The sequence below is a fragment of the Betta splendens genome, chromosome 1, assembly GCF_900634795.4.
Source record: "Betta splendens chromosome 1, fBetSpl5.4, whole genome shotgun sequence".
Classification (NCBI taxonomy): Eukaryota; Metazoa; Chordata; class Actinopteri; order Anabantiformes; family Osphronemidae; genus Betta; species Betta splendens.
In genome coordinates, this window is record NC_040881.3 from 1,822,260 (window position 1) to 1,847,168 (window position 24,909).

At 47.7% G+C, this 24,909-nt stretch overlaps 2 protein-coding genes and 2 non-coding genes across 4 annotated transcripts; 1 reads left to right on the top strand and 3 right to left on the bottom strand.

The window, feature by feature from the left end:
- Positions 1-293: 293 nt before the first annotated feature.
- wdr83 (WD repeat domain containing 83) lies at positions 294-2,994 on the bottom strand. Its single transcript, XM_029162442.3, has 10 exons — positions 2,846-2,994; positions 2,464-2,574; positions 2,140-2,260; positions 1,901-2,006; positions 1,735-1,783; positions 1,501-1,627; positions 1,331-1,398; positions 1,103-1,211; positions 804-918; positions 294-722 (listed from the first exon to the last, which is right to left on the bottom strand). Exons 2-10 carry the CDS (start codon positions 2,564-2,566, stop codon positions 567-569), a joined length of 954 nt encoding a protein of 317 aa, XP_029018275.1. The 5' UTR covers positions 2,567-2,574; positions 2,846-2,994; the 3' UTR covers positions 294-566.
- A 68-nt stretch (positions 2,995-3,062) lies between these two features.
- Positions 3,063-5,366, top strand: wdr83os (WD repeat domain 83 opposite strand). Its single transcript, XM_029170791.3, has 4 exons — positions 3,063-3,224; positions 3,615-3,720; positions 4,197-4,294; positions 5,028-5,366. The coding sequence occupies exons 1-4, from the start codon at positions 3,175-3,177 to the stop codon at positions 5,092-5,094; spliced, it is 321 nt and encodes a 106-aa protein (XP_029026624.2). The 5' UTR covers positions 3,063-3,174; the 3' UTR covers positions 5,095-5,366.
- Positions 5,367-5,772: 406 nt separating this feature from the next.
- On the bottom strand, positions 5,773-5,886 carry LOC114864462 (U5 spliceosomal RNA). Its single transcript, XR_003787314.1, has one exon. It is a non-coding gene; the product is annotated as a U5 spliceosomal RNA (small nuclear RNA).
- Positions 5,887-6,601: 715 nt separating this feature from the next.
- Positions 6,602-6,674, bottom strand: trnaa-agc (transfer RNA alanine (anticodon AGC)). The gene has a single exon. It is a non-coding gene; the product is annotated as a tRNA-Ala (tRNA).
- Between the last annotated feature and the right edge of the window lie 18,235 nt (positions 6,675-24,909).

The window sequence follows — 24,909 nt, forward strand, 5'->3', positions numbered from 1 at the left end:
ACAGATACTTGACTAGTTTTGCAAAAAGATGACAAGATCTTATTTAATACATCAGTGAATTTTGAACAAGCATTTGTACGAAGCTGTGAAGGTTCATCTTGTTGTTTGACAAACGCAGCTGAGTGAAGTTCTTACAATTTAGGCTCAGTCCAGCAACAGGGGCTGAAATGTATTTAAGTAGGATAAGTTATTTATTTATTTCAATGCCATTGGTTTGTCAAGCTGATTAACTTATTGTGTAATGTGCTCAGCTCTGTGTACAGATTGTAATAAGAAATAAACTTGCATAGAACTATTATTTTGTGGAAGTTTTATTAATGGGAGAAAAAGGAATGAATGCAAATGTTGTACACAAACAAAAGCAATTAGTCTCAGCGTGTGCAAAAAACACTTAAGTGAAGGGGCACAAGAAATGTGATGGTCTGTTTTACCCCAGCGTATCAGGTCAGCAGCTCACTGAAAGAAGGGCCTTAACTATGTCTATTAGCATCACGTACTGTTGCTCATCACATGTCCAGATAAAGGGATGAAGAGAAAGCAGTATCCTGCTTTACTAGACTATGTTTCTATGTGGCCATTGCACAGTCCTCCGTCTCCTCCGGCTCGGCCCCCCACACCTGGACATGTCTTTCCATGGCTGTGAGGAGGAGGGTCTCTAAAGGGTGAAAGGACAACGACTGGACAACAGCTTTTCCCACTGGTAGCTTCAATGACAAGGACCCCTATAAATCAGAGAGCCAACAACAGACGCATTTAAGCACTTTTTAGAAGGCAGGAAACTGCAAACAATTTTAACCACATACCTCCACAAGGTCCCAGCAGTAAACATGTCCATCCTCTGAGCAGCTCAGCACATGGGTGTCTTTACTGGACAGGCAGCAATCCAGCTTATAACCTTTCATCTTATGTCCCGTATACCTGAGCAAAACAAAACAAAACAAAGACAGATTTTAAGGACACAGCTGAAATATTTGGTCATGGATGACTAATGTTCAGGATACTAGTCTCTAGATTTAATACTAAGTCTCTGAGAAGAAGCAGAGTTATTCACGAGATGGATGGGAAAAACATCACAGCGCAAGTGAGACTGATGGACACTCACTCTCCCAGCATTTCCCCAGTGCTTTTATCCAGCAGTCTCACTGCTGAATCCAGACTGGAGCTCAGAGTGCACTGACCGTCTTGACTGAAACACACACATGTAATGGGACCTAGAAAACATAAGCAAGTATCACTTATTAAACAACTGGTATGCTGTTTATTATTACTACTATTAGTAGTGAAAGTTTACAGTAACAAAATAAACTGGATTATTTTAAACATTACTAACTACTGATGAAGTCAACGTGTAGCTGTCCCATTCTTAGGTCATAGCGTCTCACTCTGCCATCCACTGACCTAAACAGAACAAATAATGTCACAGAAATAATGTAGACCTCAAACATCTATTATAGGATTATGAGAATTTCTATTGGCAAAGACTTTGTCTACTGTACTGACCCAGTAAGCAGCTCATGCTGTGCCACCTTCAGGCTACTGACACTGTCCCGAGCCTCATCAAGAATCTGGATGGGTTCATATCTTTTAGACCTGGTATCCCAGCACCGAACTGTCCCGTCCAGTGATCCTAAATGGTAAGAAAAAATATATGGTCTAGTAAAATGATACTTATTTACGCACCTCAATAGAGTATAAGTTAAGCATCCAAAATAATTTACACAAACTGAGACTTACCAGATAGGATGACAGTTGCTTCCTCGTTGAACTGGACACAGTTGACTTTCTGTGAAGAAAAACGTAAAACAAACTTGAATAAAATTAAGGTAGGTGCAAAAGTACTGTCACCAAAAATAGGAGCTAAACAAAAGCATGTTACAGAGTTTGAACCAGCAGAACTGACCCCAGCGTGTCCTCTTAGTTTGCGGTTGACTTGGCCTGTAGCGACGTCCCACAGAATCACTGTCTTGTCAGAGCTGCAGGAACAAATCTGGCTGTTGTCATAGGAACTGTGGAAGAAGCCAGAGAGTAAAAACAGATTTGTATTGACCAAAGCGTGTGTGTTTACCAGGCTCCTATGATATAAGGTGCTACATTAACCACCCTGGCATGATGCAGACGACCCTGAGAGAATTATCTCACCCATCTGCATCCAGGACCTCATATCCATGGCCACTGTATGTTTTCAGCAGGGTCCCTTGGCTCACACTCCACAGCTTCAGAGATTTATCACTGCCACAGGACAACAGGTAGTTGCCATCAACTGACCAGACAGAGAGACACAAGATGAGTTTAAACTGTGTAGCACAAAAGTACGACTTCAGCTATGATCATTGCTATGTTGAAGAGAGGTCTACTTTAACCATATGGTTACAGTTTGACTACATAGGCTGGACTAACACGCCAGATCTACAGCAGTAAGTGGCATTTTGACGCCTGCATGAATTTTCTGCGCTTCATTCCTACCATTAAAGCGAACAGCCCTGACGGCTCCTTGCTGGCAGTCTATGGTCCTAAGCAGATGCTGGGGAAGCTGAGGAGCCTGTGGTCTGGGCTGAGGAAAGGCCATCACACAACCTGTGCACACACACAACATGGCCTCAGCTTTACAAATTTGCTACACAAACCAAACGCTACTTGCTAACTATCAGCATTCTATCATTCTATTTACGGGAAACACACGCTGCAATTTCGATCTTATGTAATGTAATATTTTAAATATTAACGTGTTTAATCTCATGTAAACTTTAAGCTAACTCTATTTACTAAGCTTGGTAAACCTTTTTTATTAAACATCGGCTTCATAACGTTTCTCTAGAACGTATTGTAATTACAAAAAAAACATTACGTTTATCACCAGCTTGCAACCATCAATAACTTCTCTTTTGTGCATAACACGAGTTCATGTCAAATATTTATTTAGCTTCTTCCATTCATTTCAGCCATGTTTGCAATTACACGCAAAGCACGTTGGGAATACAGAACTAAGTCAAAATAAAAGCTCTAAACGCTTTCCCTCGTTCTATCTTGGTTTGAACAAACGTAGTACGCTTTTGATTTGAAATCTAACCGGATATAACCTGGCCCCATCCTTTCTCCAGAAGAGACCGATCAGCTGTCCGTCGGTGTCCGGAGTTCACGTTTCCTAAAAAAAATAATACAGGGGGATTTTATAGTATGTCCTCCAACAATATGGCAGACCCGCGAAGACAAAATAAAATCCTAAGGTGAATATTTTAAACATAAACAAGCGCTTCGCGTTATGAAATATGTCAACTCTAGCTAGTTAGCCAGCTAGTTAGCCAGCTAGCTAAACTCTTGCAGATCATAACTGGCCGAAGCTTAAAAGGATTAACAATTTGCTGATTTGCCTAGTTACCGATTGACATTGAGCGATATTCAACAATTGACAGCTCTTATGTATTCTATATACTTAACGTATTTGGTTATCGGTGTTTTAATAGCTGTTACCCAAACACGACATGTTTAAAGGATTTATCGGATTTTCCACCTTGACAGTGAACTAAGTATCTTACTGGACTTTTAGCTAAACTGTCAGTGCTTCTATATTTGTGTTTAGACTTGAAGCCAGCCGTGTTAATGTACATTTGTTGCAGATACAAACCTCCCAGCACAGAGACCAACCCCACACTGGAAGATCCCACGCCTGACTACATGAACCTGCTCGGCATGATCTTTAGCATGTGTGGACTGATGCTCAAGGTGACCTATGCCTACACATTCCCCCTCACTCTAAATCTACTCCCATTATGACCCTATGTATATTTACGTGTGTGTGTCTATGCTGAACGGGTGTTGCACCTGAAGGTTAGCCCTTCATTCCAGTCTATTCATTCCATTTAGAAGATTAAAGGTAAACTCACCTTCTCCATGAAAGGATGAAGGGCAGCTGTTGGCCGCAGGACACTGGACAAAACAAAGTGGGGACATCTGTAGGACAAGCTTTATAAAATATTGTCCTGAACGGGACACTAAGCTCCCAACATTACATGTACTACATGTTTTTGTTCAACCAAATACATTTTTCTGCAAACAAAGTTTGTCTGTAGCAAAACATGATGGTTAACAGAAGTAACATCTTAGGTCTCATTATATAAATCTTAATATTTCTAATCCCTCACATACTAATAATCTGCAGCTACCCTATAATACTGTACGCTTCTGTCTGTTTGTTTCAGTTGAAGTGGTGTGCCTGGATTGCCGTATACTGCTCCTTCATCAGCTTCGCTAACTCCAGAAGCTCAGAGGACACCAAACAGATGATGAGTAGCTTTATGTAAGTGTACAATACAATCTGTATTTATCTGTAAATCATTAGCTTAAATATCTTGTGATCTATACATGTCACATCATACCATACTGTTACTGGTCCAAGACAGTTGCAACAAAGGGATCAGAGGAAACAAATTTCCTCATTCCTCATTATTGAAATCAGAATAATGTTGCAAAACTTTTAATAGTGTGACTTTCAGTGGGGTCACATTTCTATTAGCTTATAAAAGAGCACTACAATATGACACTTACAGACCTCACAGATCTGCAATGATAAGAAAGCTTCTGGTGCCTCGTCCAGGTGAGGCTGTTTTAAAGGCAGCATTATTGCACTCACAGTGTGTAACACAAAAGCTTTGGCTCAGGAAAAAAAACATCATAATGTACTCATGCACTTGCCTAATGTGAGGAGCAGGTTCAAGGTCAGGTGTGGTACATTTTACAATGGCCAAAATATGATGTGCGTGTACATGTGTTATTGAACAAAGGTGAGTGTTTTAACAGAATGAAAGTGCTGCAAAATCAAAGTGTGACTGAGGTTTTCAGGTAAATCTGTCTCAACACAGGTGGTGAATTAAGTCCACGGCAGCTTTATGTGGCTCAGTAATGATTTATTTGTGCCTGCATCAGTGCTCATTGGGCCAAAGTCACTTCATAATATGCAAACTGATCCAACTATCTGATTTAAATGGTCTTTAACTGCACTGTTTATTTTTTTCCCCCTGCTCTGTTCGCAGGCTGTCCATCTCAGCCGTGGTGATGTCCTACCTCCAGAACCCACAGCCGATGTCTCCCCCCTGGTGACCACGGCTCACTGAAGAGCACGACGGGGAAGGGTGTTCACCAGTGTAGGTGACATCACGGCTAAATGGCTCTGTGGCCAACAGCGAGCAGAAATGGACTAAAAGTACAGTAGTGTGATGGAAAGAGAAGACGGAGCAAATGTGGCAATGAAAGCAAGATACAGAGTCAAGATGGCGACGCCTTTGACTACGTTCTCATCTCTTTGTTGATCATAGTTTTACATTTTGGCTGATCTGTTGCAGGATTTCCTAATTAAAGTTTAAAAAAATAAATTCTGTCTGGATGAGTCAACACACACACACACACACACACACACACACACACACACACACACACACACACACACACACACTTGTCTCTGTCAGCACTCTGAATGTCGCCCATTGACCTTCTGTTGTTTTCTCTCTCATGTTTTGGGGAGAGAAGCTGGAGGAGACACATTTCTCACTTGCTGGTGTGATTGGCTGCATTTGTACAGGTTTGTGGGTTTATCCTGCAGATGGCGCCTGAAAGCGACCTATTACTGGTTGAATAAAAGATGACCTTAGGCGTCAGGAAACCTGACGTCACGTTGAGCTCTGACGTAACAAACATGGTTGTCAGGGACGCAGTGCATCAGTGACTAATTTTCGCTGTATCCAGTTTCTAAAGAGATTATTTCATTCAACATCGAGTAGAAGCCCCGCAAACGCAGGGCATCAAAAAATTGGAATAAACTCTTGTTGTTCCTCTCCACGGAAATCTTTAGTAAAAGGCGAAAGATTTATACGATCTGAAGAGAAACAAGAGTGAACTGAGTTACAGCAGGGCGCAAAGCGACCAGGCTGAACGGAACACAGCTTTAAGTCATGGGTTTCTTTCTTAAACACGTTGTTGTTGTTGTTTTTAAACCGCATGATATATGTAAACATAAAACACGAAAAATATTGATCAATCAATTTAAAGTTTGGACGTAAAACGCACCTTTGTCAACTTTGTTTAGGCTTATTAAACTATAGCGCAATGCATGATGGGATTGCATTTTAGCATAAATTAACACGTTGCAATGCGTTGTACTGTATGTGCTTTCTATTTGCGGGGAGGAACTGCCCGTCCATCGTATCGATCCCCTCTAAAAAAGTTAATGGTAAAACTTGTTTCTTTTAACTGTGGAACTTTTAACAACAGTCTTCTTGTCACTTTGTGACGCAAAGCATGATGGGTGGAAAGTTCGACTGCTTTGAACCGTTTAACCAACAAAAACAAAAACCAACAGCAGCCAACTGAGTACTTAAATAATTTACATTAGTGAACTGATTATATATGCTGCACTTCACTTTTGGTCACTGTGCTGCGTTCAAGCTGTAATGAACAGGGAATGAAGACTTTTATGTAACGCTGTTGCACCTTAATTTTTATTAACGTGCACTAAGTCAAAAAAACGGTCACACATAATTTGCCTAATGATTTCAATAATGAGTTCATACGTTTCAGAGAAGTGAACAGCAGGTCGCTGCAAAAACGTTTCTGGAGGATGCGGGCATCGATCCCGCTACCTCTCGCATGCTAAGCGAGCGCTCTACCATTTGAGCTAATCCCCCACCTGACAGGAAGGGGTCAATAACTCGTACGGAGGCAGTGTGAGACCATCGTGGACATGGCGGCAGGATAAAAAGCGTTCAATCTATGTCAAAATGTTCTAAGTATGATTTTTACCGTCTGGAGCGTCCTCCACCAAGGTTATTATTTAGGAAAATGCTGATAAACGCTACTCAATCGCCCAGTTTTTATCACCGATTCATGTTTCACTATATCACTATATATATACATTAACTGCGTCTCCTGCAAACTTTCAAATTATGTTAGGTTTCAAATCAGGGCTCAGACACTTCCAGGAATGTTTTAGAGGTTTCAGCAATTTATAATGCCCCCTCAAATCTGCGCTGTGACGTCATACCCCTGCTCTCTCTCTCACCTGTGAGGTGCGTCCCCACTGCCCCTCCTTCCTCCTCGACGTTCATTAATTGCCTGTGTGTGCTGATGAAAGGGAAGAAGCTGGAATGAGCCGCGTGCGGCTGATTTAGTGCCAGTATAAGTCATGTCAGGCTCGGAGCTGCAGTCACACACGGTTAGCACCGTTTCTCTGGATTTCCTACTGCTGTTGCCTCCACTTAAACTGCAAACGGAGACATTCTGAAGCAGCGGAGACCCTCCGTTTGCCACAGCGCTGCGCTTTTCTGTTCCGTCAGCTCAGTCACAATAGCGCGTTTGTTGTTGATTGCTATGAGACGAGAGGCTGCTGGATTTGTCCAGTCAGCAGTTATCGCCAGCGTTGATCAGTGGGCTGCGTGAAATCACAGCGGCCACAGATCGCAGGTTCATCGCCTGGATTCAATTAAATCTAATCTCCATGTTCTGAGCCACGGCAGCGGGGACTGACCGTGTCCGCGTGTTCCACTAGAGGGCCCAGCGGCACCACGAACCGCTGAGGCTGAGGAGAGACTGGGCCGCTCGTCCTCGACCGCCAACGGTGCAGGAACATGTCACGTCTCTAATACAGAAGCTTGAAACACGTGTATCAGAGAGGTTTAGTTATTAGTTCATTTTCAGCTAAGGGTTCTTCATACAAAATAAATCAATTAACTACAATGAATATCTGAAAGCAGAACTTCGAGTTTATGAAGTTAGTAAATCTTTTGATTTTTACCTTAATGCATGTAATATTAATGCATCAATAATTCTGAAATAACACCTGACCCTGACACAACAGCAAAACGTAACACAACACAAGCATGTAAGAACATAGGTACATTTTTAGAGCTGCACATAAACTGCTGTGTGTGTGTGTGTGTGTGTGTGTGTGTGTGTGTGTGTGTGTGTGTGTGTGTGTGTGTGTGTGTGTGTGTGTGTGGACTTGTGCTCTGCTGCTGCGCACGTGCTCGGTTCCTGAACCTCACTCTGCAGCAGTGAGGCCACTTTCTTTGTCCTTAAGTGAGGTTAAACAGCCAGAGCTGCTGCAGTGTGTGTGTGTGTGTGTACAGTGCATGATTGCAGCCTTTCATTTTCAGGAGTAAGGTGTTATTATTGGACGTAGCAGAACTGTTAGGGGGAAAGTGCTGAGTCGGGTTTCCTCCATTCTGAGATGGCACAAAACATGACAAACACAGAGTGAAAAGCGCTGCAGAAATGCAGACACATGCACACTTCAGTTTGTATAAACTGCATCACAGCTTTGTGTTATTTAAAAAATAAAAACCAAGTCTGATCCCTGTGACTTTGCCCTCAGCTTTAGCCTGTTTGACTAAAATGTCCCGTTATCTCTAAGGACACAGTGGAAATCACAGCAGCTGGTCCAAACACACTGAATGCTGCAAGACGTTACCACAGTTATGTGTTATATAACAATTATAAGAGAAGACTGCACATTTGACCACATGCATGAACATCTTTGTCCTGTTTAATCTGGGAAACACCGGGATGTTTAAAGCACAGTGAAATGAAAGCCAAGTAAAGAAGAAGAATCACGATAAAGCTTATAAATAATTCACTGGACAAATAACAAGAACGGCAAAAGCCGTCACTTTACCATTAAAAGGGGTTTCTCTCACGTTTGACTTTTACTGAGTGAGCGAGAAAGAGAGAGAGTAAAGGAGAGCGAGCGAGCAGTTCCAGGGCAGTGCACGAGCAGCGGCGCAGTCGGGACGAAGCGTCCTCCGCTCTCATGACTTCCTCTTCCTCGTCCGCATCCTCTGCTCGGACGCGCTCCTCGCTTCACCCCACAGTCACGCTCCTTCACGCGCGGACGTCACTTCCATCGGGATGTTCTGGATGTGATCATGGAGTTCTCCTCCCCTCCGCTGACTGACACGCCGCCGTTTCTCCCCCGCTCCACCGGTCCCCCGTTCACCGCTCACCGGTTTCCAGCCGCTGCCGCCCGACACGTGCGCGGGTCGGAGCCCACGGAGGTCCGGCGGGCGGCCGTGGAATCACCGGAGCCCGAATCAGCGCAGGCCGGACATCAGGGCACGTGACAGACAGGTGAGGACGGGGAGCCGCGGCGGCACCGGGCGGGAGCGACGGTTCTATCCGGTTCTGTCAGAGTGAGGCTCATGGCGCAGTGTGAAACATGTCGATAGATGTCTGGAGGTTGAAGAGCACCACACGTTAGTTTATTCAAAAAGTATCACAATTTAAAGTTACAAAAACTTTCAACCGAGGATGATGTTAAAAACTTTGTTTCTATGTTCATCATGTTCCTGAAAATCAACAGTAAAAGTAAATAGCTCCATAAAATCATTTGTTTGTTAACAGAGTTGTGTGATTAGAGTTTGCAGTGTTTAAAGGCGTGGCTGCTGTAAAATGTCCTGTACCGACACAAACACAAACACAAACACAAAGACCGACACAAACACAAACACCGACACAAACACCAACACAAACACAAACACCGACACAAACACAAAGACCGACACAAACACCGACACAAACACAAAGACCGACACAAACACAAACACCGACACAAACACCGACACAAACACCGACACAAACACAGACACAAACACAAACACAAACACCGACACAAACACCACCACAAACACCGACACCGACACAAACACCGACACCAACACAGACACAAACACCGACACAAACACCAACACAAACACAGACACAAACACCGACACAAACACCGACACAAACACAAAGACCGACACAAACACAAACACCGACACAAACACAAACACAAACACCGACACAAACACCACCACAAACACCGACACCGACACAAACACCGACACCAACACAAACACCGACACAAACACAAAGACCGACACAAACACCGACACCGACACAAACACCGACACAAACACCGACACAAACACAAACACCACCACAAACACCACCACAAACACCGACACAAACACTGACACAAACACCAACACAAACACCGACACAAACACTGACACAAACACCGACACAAACACCGACACAAACACAGACACGCTGAGATGAACAGTCTCCGTCGAAGAAGTGAAGAACAGTGTTTGTCTTTGCTCACTGTTGAGACGAGACGCAGCTTTATTTACTACAGTCCTCGTGCTCCTCGTGCGTTGGTCTGATACACATATATATATATATATATATATATATATATATATATATATCTAATGCAGATTCAGAGTCTGTCTGTGCAGTGGGTCAATCGACGGCCATGAATCCAAATGGACGGTGATAGAAACAGTCCAGACGCTTGTTCACCAGAGGCCTGATGGAAACACTGACTCGCCTTCGTCCTTCATGTGCTGTCGCTAAAATCGGATCTGTTCCTCTTTAGGTTCATCTGCATGTTGTTGTCAAATTAAATTTGATGAAACGAGATTTCAAAGGTTTGAAAAAAAACATTGGATTTATCACATGTCATCTGGCTCATGATCAAACTCTCTGTCGAGCTGTAAAATGAAGAAACGCTCACATCCTTCAGCTCAAAATCAAAGACAACCACCAAACTTTCACCGCATGATATGAAGCCTGTGTCACAGCACTGGACCACTGGACCACTGGACCCCCCTCTGTGGGTTCTGGCCCATCCTGACCCATAGCGCGTCCTCCTGAGGGTCCGCTGACAGACGCGTGACCCTGTCCTGTTTACGCAGCGCCGTCTCGCACCTGCGCTGCTGCTTCCGGGTCATCGCGTTCCCGACTCTGGGTCTCGGTTCTCCCGTCTGTGTTTCCTCTCATCCATCAATCCATGTCAGCGTCGCTGCGTCCTCTGTTTGACAGCTCCGCTCGTCTGAGGAGACTCCTATTGACACGGGACCAAACAGGGTCGATGTCAGAGCCTGGAGCTGTCGGACTGAACCAGCGCCGACCGCCGCTCACGCAGGGAGGCAGAAAGTCCAGAACTGGTGCAGATACTGAATGCGCGGCTCCATTTGGCTGAAAGTGGTCGATGGGGCGTCATTGTGTTAATGAGTGACAGCAGGGACCCCCTTCACCAGCGCGTCCCCACAGATCAGTGATGGTGAACAGGTCAGACCGAAGCCTCTCCCCCACAGTCACGCCACGTTAGCTTGACTGGAGCTCAGGTGCTTTGTGGCCTCAGGCGACGTCTGCAGGAAGCTCTGACGAAACGCCCATGATGTTTCCTACAAATACGTCTGCTTAATACAGCAGCTAAAAGGCCCAACTGGCCATTGACTGGGAAGGACTCAGGCACCGGCTGGTGGCTTGTGAGGGAATGTGGCGAATTTCAAATAAGTTCAAAGTGTCTAAGATTAGAAGATAATTCCGAAGCCATAAAACCACAAATCCCTGCGCCTCAGCAGCATGAAGGAACCAGGAAGTAGAAATACGCACCAAAGCTGCTCTGTTCCTGCTCCAGAAGGTGGTGAGAAACTGAGGCTTTATATGAGAGTCATGTTGGAAATGCTTCCACAGTGTGTGGGGAACAATCACAGAAGCCTGTTAAACGCGTCAGCCGTGCGTCGGACGGAGCGCAGCCTTGTGTGGTTGCGTGCGACTTCCTCTGAGTGTGCGTTCATGCTGCTGATTCTCCACAGCGACGACGCAGCGAGAGCCTCGGGGAGCGACGCCTGGAGGTGTGGAAGGTGAAGTCCAGGCCTCCTCCTCTGCCGGACCCGGACTCATCACTGCTCTCATCCAGCTGCTCACTCGGTGCAGGGGTTCAGGGACCGTATGGTACCGACCCGTCTGCTCTGGGCCTGGAGAAGCAAACTGCACCTGCGCGCGCTGTTGACCCAAGCGGACCCTCTTAACCTATGACACGAGAGTGAGTCCGGTCCTGCTGGATTTGTGCTGGTCCATATCGATGAAAGGTATTTTCACTGTATTCAGAGAAATGGCGCTGCAGGTTGCAGCTCAGAACCGCATCGGAGGAAAAGAGCTGGGCTCATTCCTGTTCCTCTCCCCCCGGCCGGAGTTCGCTGCGCTGCCAGGGATTCGGACCAGCGACCTTCCCGCCCTCATGCTGCTCCTGCCACTTTGAGGCATCGCTCCAGGTTTGTTTTGTTCCTGGTAAATGCAGCGAACCTGTGCTTCGTTTCACTGCTGCCCCAGAGGAGAGAGGACACAGAAATCTGGCTTCTACAGCACAATCAGGCGGACGAATGAGCGCAGACAAATGTGTGGACATTTCCTGTTGTTCCTCAGCTGCTGAAGGTGTGTTGTAAAGTGGACGGACACTGGATCACTTCAACACTGGCAGCTTTTCATGAATCCGATCTGGGCCGTGGCTTCGTGTGGTGTCCTGTACTTAGACACTGACCTGGAGCCTGTGTTGAAGTGATGCCTTCATGTGCTGAGTTACTGTGGTAACGGCAGATGGGGCTGGAGCCTGGACCCGTCCAGTCCCGCTGTGGGGAAGGAGCAGGAAGTCCATGAGCTTCATGTGCTCGGCCGCTGTCCATTAAAGGCCTGGTTCTGGATCCAGCGCCTGCTTCCTTCCTCGCTGAGCGTCCGCTGTGTCCTTGTCAGTTGTGAACCTCCTCCTTCCTCTGGTACGTGGTGCTGCTAAAACCTGCACACGCGGACCCTCCATCGCCCACAAAGGCCTGAGCGTAGCAGGATGTCTCATCATCAGCCGCAGCGCGTGACGCGGCGCCTGTCTCTGTGAATTAGTTAAAGCTTTACACCACGTCAGGGGGAAATAATGTGTAATGCTCCCTCAGCAGATAACGGTGAGGCAGAGACACAACTCCCAACACGTCTGCTCACACACACACACACGCAGACAGACGGACAGACACACACACACACACACACACACACAAAGACGAACAGACACACACACACACACACACACACACACACACACACACACACAGACACACACACACACACACACACAGACACACACACACACACACACACACACACACTCACACACACACACACGAGCTGCTGTCTCCAGTCGTGAGGCCGAGGTCGGTGTGTGAGCCTCCAGTTAATGAGCTGCAGCCGCGTGTTTTTCTCCCATTGTTGTTTGTCCTCAGTGCTTTTGTTAAACCTCCGCTTTGTTATTGTCTCCACTTTTTGTGTGGATTCGTTGGAACTGTTGCTCGACCTTATTTTTCTGGAGAACTAGTTTATTACGTTCGTCTCATAGTAACTCTGGACTTTTCTTTTCGGTGAGTCGGGTGACGTAGACGAGGTCCAGCTGTGAGGGTCCAGCTGTGAGGGTCCAGCTGTGGCTTTTGGAGCTGGGTCCGGCTGTGGTTCTGTTGGGGCGGACTTATTGACATGGATGAGGCCGCTCCGGTGCCCTGCTCTGCGTCACTCGTCCATCTCCAGCGCTTCGCCCGTCTCCGTCCTCCCTCCGCCTCGGTTCAGCCGCTCATGCACTCTGTGAACCTGCTTCCTCCTCTGCATTCATCACTGTTTGGAGCCTGTGATGTCACGTTGCTCATCATGGATTCATTCAGAGTGTTTGTTTCAGGGTGAATTTTAAGCATAACTGGTGGAGTGGAGTCTGAGTCTGACTGCGTCTGATCAGCTTTTCCTGAAGTCCTGCGTGTTGCACATTTTTATGAGGTTGAAATCTCGCATCTCAGCTGCTGCAGGTGTGATATTCCTCTGTTTTTGTGTTTTGTGCGTTGGCAAACCGTGTGACGTGCGCTGTCCTCTCTCCTCCAGCTCCATGCTGTCCCCTCTGTACCAGGACCCCGGCGGCTCGGTGATGTGGCCCCACACCTCGTCCTGCTCGTCCTCGTCTCAGGGCCTCCACCCCCCGCTGGCCAGCCCCTCCCCCCCCATGAGCGGCGGCAGCGTGGGGCCCGGCCCCACCTACTACCACGCCGTGTACGACGTGCAGGTGGACAACTACCGGGACGTGCCCTTCATCAGCGGAGGAGGCAGCTATGGGCCTGACTCCAGCCGGGTGCCCAGCAGCGCAGACCCCACCGTCCCGCTGATTCGTCGGAGGGGAGGAGTGGTGGACCACCGGGACGTCATCCTGGCGCACCAGGCTCACAAGCTGCACAACACCCCGCAGGCGAAGAGGAAACAATGGGAGTGAGTACAAGAGAAATAGGCTTTAAATGCTGTTTAACAACACAACTATCAGAGGAGTCTGAACAGATGTTCACATCTGGAACCACAGATAACATAACATAACATAACATAACATAACATAACATAACATAACATAACATAACATAACATAACATAACATAACATAACATAACATAACATAACATAACATAACATAACAAAACAAAACAAAACAAAACAAAACAAAACAAAACATAACCATAAAAGATAAATATGAGAATCAGTCAATTCAATAAATGCAGTTTAAACCTAAGTTTGTCATTGGGAGAAAATCTGATGTTAAAGGGTCAATAAGAAAACGATGAATGGAACAAGAAGCGTCCTCTGATGACCTTGACTGGAACCAAACTTGAGATGGAGAAGATGGAGCATAATTTGTTGGTGACAGTTCTGCAATGGAGGAACTGCAGCCTGTAGCTCCATCTCTGTGGAGTGAGCCTCTGAAACGGGACGCAGCCCATAGCTCTTCCCGTGGAGCGAGCCTCTGAAACGGGACGCAGCCCATAGCTCCATCTCTGTGGAGCGAGCCTCTGAAACGGGACGCAGCCCATAGCTCTTCCCGTGGAGCGAGCCTCTGAAACGGGACGCAGCCCATAGCTTTTCCCGTGGAGCGAGCCTCTGACACGGGACGGAGCTATGGGCTGCGTCCCGTTTCAGAGGCTTGCTCGCTGTTGCAGGCTGTTTAACGGGACACGGCCGCTGATGACGGACACGCAGACCTCACACCGCCGGCTCACTGACGGCTGCTGACCCAGTTGCAGGAGACCAGGCGTGTCAGCTTCTCTGAAGGGCCACAGCTGATGAGACGTGACCCGTCGGGCAGCGGGTCCGGCGCCGGAGCCGCTGCCTGGGGCTTTTATTACCTTATGGACCGGCTCTGTTCGCTGCTGCACTCTCCAGCCGTAGCTGTGGCTGCTCCCTGCTGCCGTTATTGCCCCTAATTATGATGGAAAGCATGTTTGCTGCTGCGTCACCTGCCTCGGCTGCCTCCACGTCTCTGGCACCAGATCAGCTCGGAACCAGGGCAGAAACGAGCAGACGCAGATGATGGGACTGATTTAAAGTGGACTGTTTCCACTAACGGTAACAGTGGAACAGAACAAACTGTACTTGAGGAACAGAAAAGCCTTTTACACCACATGACTTTGACTTGTGTCCGTTTTTGGCTGCTCAGGCTTCATATTCATTGCTTTCTATTTTTATTGCACCTTTTAATCAAACGGATTCATCAACAGCTCTGTAATAAAAATCTCTAAAAGCTTGTTTTTCTAAGTGAGCGATCACCTGGAAATGGTTCTGCTGTGATCAGCAAAGTCAAGCGGTGATTTGAATCAGCCGTTGATGAATCCGGTCGTCGTGATCCGCTCACAGCTGGACACAAAGTAAAGCAGCCGGCATCAGTCAGGCCTTATTAAATCCTGCGTCTCGTGGACGTCTGGACGCTGAAGCTCAGGCTCGTCGCGTTGAGTTCCAGTTTAATGAGTGATCAGGTCCAGCTGGAGTAAACAGAGCGTGATTGATAAACGACCTCGAAGGGTGTTCGCAGGCAGCGATCCTGAACAGGCCTCATCAGCCACCATCCAAACGGGTCCGTCGGCTCCACCCAGTCCAGTTCTGGTTCTCAGGTGGGAGTCCTTCAACCTCCCCTAACCCAGGCTTTTCTGCAGGTCACAGACCTGTTCTACCGGCGCTCTCCTCCTCTTCTTTCCTCTGTTGTATTTGTGCCAGTCGGCCCGACTCGCTGGCTCGGTTCTGCTGCACGCTTGCCAGCAGCACTTGGACAGACTGAGCCCATCATTCATATTTAATATTTGCAGTCTTTTCTCCTTGCACGTCTCCTCCCTGTGAATCTCTCCTATTTCTTTACTCCGTGTCCTTTTATATTCTCACATCGTCTCCTCCTGGTTCCTTCTGCTCCGTTTGGTCTCCAGCGTTTATTCGTTTTCTGATTAGCAGCAGCCCTTCGTCTTTGTGATAAAATGTCTCTCTGTGTAAAGTACTTATTGCATCCAAGGATGTTTGCCTTGATAAGAAGTGATTTAATTCCCAGAACCGTCCTGCAGGTCCAGTCTATAAAAGTTGCCTCTTTCAAATCCTCTCTTCCTTTCCTTCATTCCTCCCACGCCTGAGGCCTCCTGCCTCCTCAAACACAGCCCTGGTCCGTGGGTCCGTGGGTCTGTGTGTTTCTGGGTCCGTGTGTCTCTGGGTCCGTGTGTCTCTGGGTCCATGGTTCCTCGGGTCCGTGTGTTTCTGGGTCCGTGTGTCTCTGGGTCCGTGTGTCTCTGGGTCCGTGTGTCTCTGGGTCCATGGTTCCTCGGGTCCGTGTGTTTCTGGGTCCGTGTGTCTCTGGGTCCATGGTTCCTCCGGTCCGTGTGTTTCTGGGTCCGTGTGTTTCTGGGTCATTGAGTCTCAGGGTCCATGGCTCCGTTGGTCCGTGGCTCCGTGGTTCCGTGGGTCCGGGTCTGAGTCGATCCTCTGACGACTGCTGCCCTCTTGTGTTGCAGTGACGCAGACTGACTGCTTGTTGCGCTCTGGGTGACGTGTGTTTGTGCGAGGACCGCTGTGTAGCCGTGGTCGGAAGGAGGGAGTAAGTCAACCTACAGAAGGTCAGTGATGAGAGGAACGACTGCAACGTGGCCCCAGGCTCAGCGTGAGGAAGCCTGGAGCCTCCACTAGGTGCCAGCAGAGACCCACTTACAGGGATCTCAGGTGTTCAGGTTTCAGTCTGTGATCTTCACATCACAACGTCTAAACAACAGTAAACAGTGAAATGAGCTCAACCCACAGCGGTCATGTGATGATGAGGTTGGAGTGGACCTTTAGGGTAGCGGACCTGGGTTCACTGGCCTTACTGGCTTCACGTGGCAGAGACAGAACCTCCCTGTTCCTGCAGTGGCCACTGCGTGTCAGCAGAGACCGGTCCAGAACCGGCGCCTGAGCCGGTGCTGCCCGTCACGATCTGCTGGTTCAGCGCGTCACAGTTCAAGCTGTTGAAGCAGATGAGTCAGAAACGGGCTCGTGACAAAGGGACTTCAGGTACAAGTGTTTAAAATGTAACTCCACAGCAGCAGCGTTGTTCTCTTCTGGGTCAAAAGGTTCTGCAGTCACTGATTCATCTTTTACTTTAATGACGAGCAGCAGGAGGTGGCGTTGTTCCGTTATCATTATTTAATAAATGAGGACGCGGGAAACATTCATCTGATGCTTTGCACCGGATTTAGCTGTTAGCTACTTCACCACTGTTGAACCCATTGAACCACTGTTCCATCAGAACCCAGATGTTCCTCTCTGAACCCATTCCACCAGTCTTCCCCTACTGTTCAATTAGAACCCAGTTGCTCCCCTCTGAACCGGGTGCACCATTGTTCCCACCAGAACCCAGTTGTTCCTCTCCGGACCCATTCCACCACTGTTCCACCAGAACCCAGTTGTTTCTCTCTGAACCCATTCCACCACTGTTCCTTCAGAACCCAGTTGTTCCCATCTGAACCCATGCACCACTGTTCCACCACTGTTTCACCAGAATCTATCTGTTCCCCTCTGAGCCCATTCCACCACTGTTCCACCACTGTTCCACCACTGTTCCATCAGAACTTGCTCACCACTGTTCCATCAGAACCCAGTTGCTCTCCTCTGAACATGTTCCACCACTGTTCCACCATTGTTTCACTACTGTTCCACCAGAACCTGATCACCATTGTTCCATCAGAACCCAACTGTACCCCTTTGAACCCATTCCACCATTGTTCCACCACTGTTCCACCAGAACTTGTTCATCATTGTTCCATCATAACCGAACTGTTGCCCTCTGAACCTGTTCCACCATTGTTCCCATCAGAACCCAATTGTTCCCTTCTGAACCCATTAGATCACTATTCCACCACCGTTTCACCAGAATCCAGCTGTTCCCCTCTGAACCCGTTTCCCCACTGTTCCACTACTGTTCCCCCACTGCTCCACCACTGTTCCACCACTGCTCCACCACTGTTCCACCACTGTTCCACCAGAACCCGTTCCCCCACTGCTCCACCACTGTTCCACCACTGTTTCACCACTGCTCCACCACTGTTCCACCACTGTTTCACCAGAATCCAGCTGTTCCCCTCTGAACCCGTTTCCCCACTGTTCCACTACTGTTCCACCACTGTTCCTCCACTGCCCCACCACTGTTCCACCACTGTTCCACCACTGTTCCACCACTGTTTCAGCAGCTGTTCCCCTCTGAACCCGTTTCCCCACTGTTCCACCACTGTTCCACCACTGTTTCACCACTGCTCCACCACTGTTCCACCACTGTTCCACCACTGCTCCACCACTGTTCCACCACTGTTCCACCAGAACCCATTCCCCCACTGCTCCACCACTGTTCCACCACTGTTTCACCACTGCTCCACCACTGTTCCACCACTGTTTCACCAGAATCCAGCTGTTCCCCTCTGAACCCGTTTCCCCACTGTTCCACTACTGTTCCACCACTGTTCCTCCACTGCCCCACCACTGTTCCACCACTGTTCCACCACTGCTCCACCACTGTTTCAGCAGCTGTTCCCCTCTGAACCCGTTCCCCCACTGCTCCACCACTGTTCCACCAGAACCCATTGCTGCACTCAGAAGCAATGCAGCTGCTTGTCCTGGTTCCGGGCGAGCGTCACCTCCCGTGGCGTCAGCCTGAAGCAGCAGACGCAGCCGTAGCCAACCCAGTCAGCCTTTCAATTAGCTAATAGAGCAGCTACGGACGTCTTCCTGTCATGACGCAGCTGTTTCCTGCTTGGAGGAGGTTGGATGATGCAGGCTGCAATGACTGGGCTGAGGATTTGGAAGCTTTTCTGCTTTCACATTTACAAATAAATCAAAGCCAAAGTCTTCGTCTCGAGTTAATGTGCGTCTGATGACTGTGCTGCTGATCCGTTAGCGCTCCAGGAAGCTGGGTTCCAGCAGCACATGTCTGGACCGCGTGGACGAGCTGCTGCCTGAACATGGAGGAAGCGTCCTCCCTCCTGATTGGCCGGCGGCGGCCGCGTCCCCTCCCCCACGGGCTCCTGGTGGGTCCGGGGCCCCTCCCAGCGCTGGCCGGCTGCCAGCCACTCCCATTAAGCAAGGGCAGCGCCTCAGCCTTCAACAGGCCTGGCTCTGGACGCACGCACCATTACGGCCTCGTATCTGTGATGTATTGACTCGGTGAATTAGTTTAACTGCCAGCAGCTTTTAAACACATCCAGGCTGCACGCAGCGAGGTTCCTACATGCAGCCGCCTCCATTCCTTCCACTGATGGGTCCGAACCTACAGAACGGGGGAAACCGTTCTCCAGATGCTGAACATCTCCAGCGATGAATCTTTTTCATCCTTTAGTTTTACTGGTAATGGGCTAAATGTGCAATTCCTGGACCAACGCTGTCACAATCACATTTCCTGTCATTATGGAGAACTTCTCATAATGGTGAATATCGGCCAAATAAAGGGCCTAAGTCTGAACTCACAGACACCGAGGCGTCTGGAGCGTCAGGTTTCATGCTTCGGGTCTTGAGGGGATGAGTGGCCTCTCAGATCCCAGTGACTCAGATCCCTGAAGGCCGGAGACGCTGGTTGAATGAAAGGAGGGAGGAGGGTTCACCTCGTAATGCATCTACTACCACCTCCAACTCCACTCAGAACCCGCTTCAAAAGCCTTCAACACGAGCCTCCTTCCTCTGCCTCCTTTGATTCCTCTGCCTCCTTTGCTTCCTCTGCCTCCTTTCCTTCCTCTGCCTCCTTTCCTTCCTCTGCCTCCTTTGCTTCCTCTGCCTCCTTTCCTTCCTCTGCCTCCTTTCCTTCCTCTGCCTCCTTTGCTTCCTCTGCCTCCTTTGCTTCCTCTGCCTCCTTTCCTTCCTCTGCCTCCTTTCCTTCCTCTGCCTCCTTTGCTTCCTCTGCCTCCTTTCCTTCCTTTCCTTTGCTCATTGTCTCCTCTCCCACTTCTCGTGTGACCTTATTTTCTACCTCCTGCTGCTCCTTTATTTTCCTTCTGCTTCATCGTTTCTGGTTTTATCCTATTTTCTTTCTGTGTTTTACCCTGCGTTTCTCACTCACTTCTTCCTTTCATTCTTATATTTGCTTTATTTCACTGTCTCGCCTACTTTTTGCTTTTCACTTTTCATAAGAGGAAATTAGTGGAAGTTTAAATCTGCAGATGAACCTTCTGCAGTGAAAAGAGCATTAGTTATTATTGTTCAAAGCTTTGTTATTATTTTTTTACCTGATGGTGTCGTTGGTGAAAGTAGGACGACCACCTGGAGCGATCGGGACTCGGTTCAACGGTCCAAAAACCAACACTCGCAGTAAAACCCACCTGCTCCAGGTTTGTTTGTCATGCGACAGTGTAATGAACATTTATGCAATATGTGTTTCTTCAATATTCATTTAAAACCACCCGCTTCGGATGTTATCAGCCATAACGAATGGGCAGATCAGAACTTATCAGCACATTCGTGCCTGCTCTGCCTCCTCGCTAACAGCTAACAGCTAGCAGCTAGCTAAGCTGCTATGTTAAGCAGCTTTAGAGGTTATTGTGGTTAGGGTTAGGGCTGGATAACGGGTGGGGGGTTCAGGTTACAGTTAGCTAACACAATACCGCTAGCTACTTGCTAAGTTATGCTCACTAATAAATCAAAATCTAAAACTACGATCCTCCCGTCTGAACAACAACCGCTCAACAGCGCCCCCACTGACTCTGATAGTTAAATCATCTGAGCCGTGATCAACCTTACGATGACGGCGACCTACTGCACCTATTCACCGCTGCCAGCAGGTAGATGGGCACCTACCGACTCATACGTATGGGCTGATAACCACTGATAATGACAACTGAATGGCGTGATAACGTCCGAAGCCGCTCTTTAAAACCTTCCACTTGGAGAAGAGGAAGCTCACAGAGAAGCGTCCGGAGCCAAACGGACCCGGTTCTAAGAGCTGCTTCACGGACGGTTCAGTCAAACTGGGTCGACGCTGATGTGTGTGGCCCGACTGGGACCACGCTGGCAGCCGATGCAGGCGGAGGCGTTTACCTGAAGATGCGCCGACCCGCTGACTCCACCTCCACCCCTCCTCCTGCGAAGTGTCACGTTCTCACTGACAGAACTCTGGATCTTGATGATGTGGATCATTCACCAGCACCTTTTTCACCTCCTACACGGTTTTGGCCTCGACTGAACCCAACTTTATTCACTCAGGCTGAACAGCCTGTTTACCTGTAAATGAGCCTTTATTCACCTGGTTTTATCATCTTTGTGGTGAGTTCTGGTTCTACAGGCCGCCTGTCTGACGCAGTCCAATCCACGAGTCCCTCTGATCAAACTGCTGAACGCATTTTGAGTCCTGATGCTGAGCAGTGACACGTCGTCATTGAGCTGCAGACTTTCCCTTGTGGTTTTTTGAATAAATTTGTATTATGTTAAGTGGTGATTTTGAGTCTGGTTCCATCTCTGCATCTTTCTGTCCGTTCCTTCTGTCTGTGCTTGATGGATGACGACTCACTGTAGCAGTCGGATCAGTGAAGACTGCTCACATGTCTGATCTCCAGTGTGTTGACGACTTTGACTTTTGACGAGTTGTGATATAAAAACAATGATTTCATTATGATTGACGAGGCTGAAGCTGTTGCTGCTGTTGGCGACGATCTCGTTAAACTCAAGGCTTGTTTTATGTCATAAATGAATTGATTGTGGTGTAATTAGCATCTTCCTCTTCTGGCTGAAAAGGTTTCCCATTCATTGGTTCGTCTTTTCCTTTAAGTTTAATTTCTTTGCTCCCTCGTTGCTGCTGCTTCTTTCCTGCCACTCTCTTTCTCCTGTTCGGTCCATTTTATTGTGCTGATTCTTGGACTAGAATGCTTACTCCACACACCAGAGCCAGACCCATTAGCTGAGACCAGCACGCTGCTTCCTCCTCCTCCCACCTCCCTCCTCTCCACTTCCATTAACCAGCCAATCAATTAATACAGGTTGAGCCGGCGTGAGAACAAAAAAAAGCAATTCTCTAATTAGCTCGGATGCTACATCAGCTTTGCTGCATCTGCCTGTCGGCATAACCTGCAGCAGCAGACACACACTTCCTGTAATGAGAGAGAGCTGAGCTCCTGAACGCACCACACACACCTTCATGATCCAGCTCAGCAGCAAACTTTGTGTGTGTGTGTGTGTGTGTGTGTGTGTGTGTGTGTGTGTGTGTGTGTGTGTGTGTGTGTGTGTGTGTGTGTGTGTGTGACACACGCTGACTGTGTGTGTCTTCATCTTTTTACTCATCACTTCAACATATTTTGCCGTTTCTCCTCATGTCTTGTGTGTTTGGGACCTGTTGGTGGGTTTTTGGAGCAGCTGTCGTTGTTGCAGAACTAAATCCACCCCCGGCTGGTTCTGGTGATCCGCACGGTCGCCCTCGCTGGGTTGCAGCTATGCAGAGCCACACCTGTCACACCTGGTCCTGACACCTGTCGACAGCATTGCATCGGTCCCACACAGACCTCTGTCCAACAGATCTCATGTTTAAGCTGCTGTAAAAACCAGGTTCTTTATATTTCCATTATTCATTGACATCTTCCAAATCTTCCAGGCAAAACAGTGTTCTACTGGAAACACCCCAGTCTGCTGCTTTATACAGTTTAACATTATAGGTCCAAGCTTAGATCTTTCACTAAAGTCAGGGCTGGAGAATTAGACTTCATTCACATATCATAAAAAATTAAAAACAGGACAAAGCTCTGGCTCAGAAAAACCTGGAGATTTTATCTTTTAATTAGCTTTAAATATGATTCTGGATCCTGATTAAAAAGAAATTCATTGAATTGCAATATAATAATAATAATAATAATAATAATAATAATAATAATAATAATAATAATAATAATAATAATAATAATAATAATAATAATAATAATAATAATACAGTATACTTTGTAGTTTAGTTGCTTCACAGTGAACATGACTTCCTGTCTGAAGTGACGTACTTTGAGTGGGATGAGACTCGGCCTTATTCTTTCCCCGCTGTCGTTCTCTGTTCTCTTATTCTTTACCTCCCAGTCAGCTCTGTAGCGTTTTCCTGCTGCGTGAGATCAGAGAGCAGAAGGGGAAGGGATGGTGGAGGAGAGGAGGGGGCGGCGGGAGGGGAGGGCGGGGGGGGCGCCAGGGCTTCCTGCGGGGGTTGCCTGTGTGGACGTTCCCTGAATGACAATGCTGCGCATCAGGGCCTCAGCACGACGCCTTTAATACACACACACACACACACACACACACACACACACACACACACACACACACACACACACACACACACACACACACACACACACAGGCTGGGGAAGCTGCATGAGCCTGCAGCAGCAACTCACAGGCACAAAACAGCAACGAGCAGAGCCGCGGCAGCGTCGCTCTCCTCTCCATCCTTCCTGATTATCAATAAGTGATGGGGCAGGTTGTGATCTGACCACCGTGTGGTTTCCCATGATCGCACACATCACAGGCTCGTTTGCCAGCACCGGCAGCATCACCACCCCACCCACCGTCTCTCCACCACCCACCTCTTCCAGACACTCACTTTTGCTCCCTTTCCCGTGCTGTCAGCTGGAATTGGCTTTTATCATGACTGTTAGCAGCCGCTAGTCTACGGGAATTAGATGACGAGCAAATCCAGTGATGCACACAGGTTATGGTAATACTGAGAGAGCAAGGTGCAAATAAGAACCTGGCAGAGACCACGACGGTGAGTGGAGAACACTGTGTGACGTCCGATTACCAGTAAAGCCCAGTTCGATTACTAATAGTGGATATTCAATAAATGCATATTTAGAAACATTTGAGGTGAAAAAATAACGAGATTGATCTGGATCCACTGCATCGCTGTGTTCTCAGGACATGATATAAGCTCATACACCTGACACTGGACCAAGGTTGCTGCTACATTAGGCCTTTAATCACTCTCAGGTTTTTCAATGTCCGGGAGTTCTTAAGGATCGTGTCTTCTTCACAGTCTAACTCAGATCCATGGCAGAAACCCACCGTAAGGTCCACTTACTGACTGCTCCACTGACTAACGTTAGAACGTTATCAAACCTCCAAACGGCAAACGATACGGAGAACTCATGAAAACTTTACAGTATTTAACAGATGGCTGGAGTTGGTGCAATGAACCCATCCTGATGCACAATGAAGGGTGTTTGGTCCAAGCGCATGCAGGTGGTGCAAAGAGCTTTAGATTCTCATTTCAGAACTTTGGACAGCGCCAAAAGTCCTTGGAAACGTGTCAGTGGCTGTTTCAGTACCAAGGACAGCGTCAAAGCGCCAAACTAAGTTTTTCTTAATGGTTTCCTTTTCTCTTAACTCAGTCCCAGTCTTATTTTACTGATATGACTATAAATATTTTTTTCTGAGAACATGCCGGTTCTCTGGCCGGTGTGGCTTTCACTATCCCTCCACCCCTCCTTCACATCTCCACCACCACCTTCGTTCCCTGTTCTGGAGTGGTGACAGCTGGGTCGGTTTAGCCCAAGCAAACAGCTTGCTGAACTGCATCAAAGACGATTCAGATGCCAGCGCCAGACTGACAGACGGCTTGGACCAGAATGAGGGAAGGGAAGGAGATGAATCTATTTTCTTCAAATTGAACTCAAAATAACAGAACGTCTTAAGGAGACACACAGGTCCAAACTCTCACAAGTTTCAGAGTAGCCTCACACATGAAAAGTGGTTCAACTGAGTTTATTGGTGACATGTTTTTAATACATTCTTTAGTGGGTAAACCTTTTG